Below are 2,082 nucleotides of genomic sequence, written 5' to 3'. Positions count from 1 at the left end.
TGTGTGTGTGTGTGTGTGTGTGTGTGTGTGTGTGTGTGTGTGTGTGTGTGTGTACAAACACGACAAATAGATTTATGAGTTTTTAAACAATTTTTGTTGTTACACATATCTGATTATAATTTCTGTTAAATTGTTTCTACTTTCCAGGTTTGCCGGTGCCGTTCATATTGGTTTGGGCTGTAATACAAATGAAGAGAACAAGCAACGAGTAAGTAAAGACTTTCATTTATTTATGACGTCAGTAATATCATTCCATTAATCTTATATAACGTCACCGTAATACTTATATTAGTTTTCTGTCGCCATCTTTCAGCACATTTTTTTTTCTTGAAAATCATTGTATATTAGCGCTTCTGTCTGCATGCATATATACGTATATCTGAGACGTAAATACAGATGCGAAAGCGAACAGATTAATTTGGTACCAGAGGTAAGTGTTATGATTGTAAAAACTCACATCTGGCTTTTCGAATTTGACGATAATAATTTTAAGTTTAGAAATGAAATATGTTCTATATTGTACATCGTTCAGAGTATATAGCAATGCGTGCAGGTGAAAATGTTTCTGGGTAAATAAACAAGATGATGAAATAAGAGGAAACAAAAATATGTTTACTATTTAGATCAGGAACTACTGTGACGAAAGAATTGTATGAGAAAAGACGGGGATGGGAAGAGTTGTGTCTGTCTTAATTCGAAAGACTGTTCGTTCCTAAAATTTCATCTCGAACTAGTTTCCAAGCGGTTGAGGGTATCGTCTCTTCACGTCACAGAACTGCAAAACGAATATTGTGCAATATTGTGTGACATACCACAATTATAAAAATCGGGTTTCTTTTTGTAAAGGAGTTGGAATACGCAAGCAAGAAACACTACAATCAGGAATAAGGAAAACCTTTTTGAACGAATATCCTTTCAAAAATGTTCAAGGGATGACCATAATAATTTTTATTTTTTTATAGGGACAGGACCTGAGGTTTTGTAGAAGGGAGCTAGACAGTTGCATCGACTACAGTGCTTGACTGTTACTTATTTCATCGACCTCAAAATGGTGAAGGCAAAGTCGACTTTGGCAGAGTTTGAACTCAGAACATAAAGACGAACGAAATGCCTCTAAGCATTTTGTCCGGCGATGTAACGATTCTGCCAGCTGGTTGCATACAGAGATCTTTTCTTCTACGTTTAATTTTTAACCTGTTTCAGTCATTAGACTGTGGTCATGCTGGGGCACCACCATTAAGAAATTCTTAGTCGAATCAATCAAGTCTAGTACTTATTTTTTTCTTACAGCCTAGTAACGTATTCTATGGGACTCATTTGTTGAACCGCTATGTTACGGGGACTTAAATACAACAACACACGCTATCACTCGGTGGTGGGGGAGATACACAAACACAAAGGCATATACACTCACACACACACACACACACACACACACACTCACACATATATACACACATACATACGACGGGCTTCTTTCGGTTTCTGTCTACCAAATCCACTCACAAGGCTTTGCTCGGCCCGAAGCTATAGTAGAAGACACTTGCTCAAGATGTCACGCAGTGGGGCTGAACTCTGAATCATGTGGTTGAAAAGCAAGCTTCTTACCACACAACCATGCCTGCGTATGTATGTATGTATGTATGTATGTATGTATGTAATGTGCGTGTGCTGGGCGTATATGTGTATGTCTGTGTGAGTGTGTATTAGGTGAAAGTGTACGACACTTCAAACCTGCTTTTAGCACTCAGAATCTTCAGTCCGTCGCATTGTTTCTATATAACGTATGCACGGATCGTTGCCTGTAGAATAGAGGAAGATCTCACTAAATGAATGGCTTTGAGCAAGATAAACTAATATAAGATTACGTGTTCTAACTAAATTTATAAAGAGTTCAAGGTAAATATATTAAAATATATGTATATTATATAACCGGTATTTTAAAATTAAGATCCGGCTATATAATATATTAATATTTATTGCTCAAAGATATATGTGAATGTAATTATGTGGGAAAGCGATTATATGTTTGTGTATCTCTCTTTCTCTCTCTCTCTCAGAATATATATATATATATATATA

General features: G+C 36.2%; 1 protein-coding gene across 1 annotated transcript in view; it reads left to right on the top strand.

Moving 5' to 3' along the window:
- LOC106870026 (corticotropin-releasing factor receptor 2) overlaps positions 1 to 2,082 on the top strand; it is a 121,339-nt gene that overhangs the window by 81,747 nt on the left and 37,510 nt on the right. The window contains exon 7 of the mRNA XM_014915991.2: positions 148 to 208. Within this exon, the coding sequence (XP_014771477.1) occupies positions 148 to 208 (61 nt within the window). The remainder of the gene's footprint in view (positions 1 to 147; positions 209 to 2,082) is intronic.

Source organism: Octopus bimaculoides, chromosome 18, assembly GCF_001194135.2.
Source record: "Octopus bimaculoides isolate UCB-OBI-ISO-001 chromosome 18, ASM119413v2, whole genome shotgun sequence".
NCBI lineage: Eukaryota > Metazoa > Mollusca > Cephalopoda > Octopoda > Octopodidae > Octopus > Octopus bimaculoides.
This window is presented reverse-complemented; position numbering and strand designations above follow the sequence as displayed.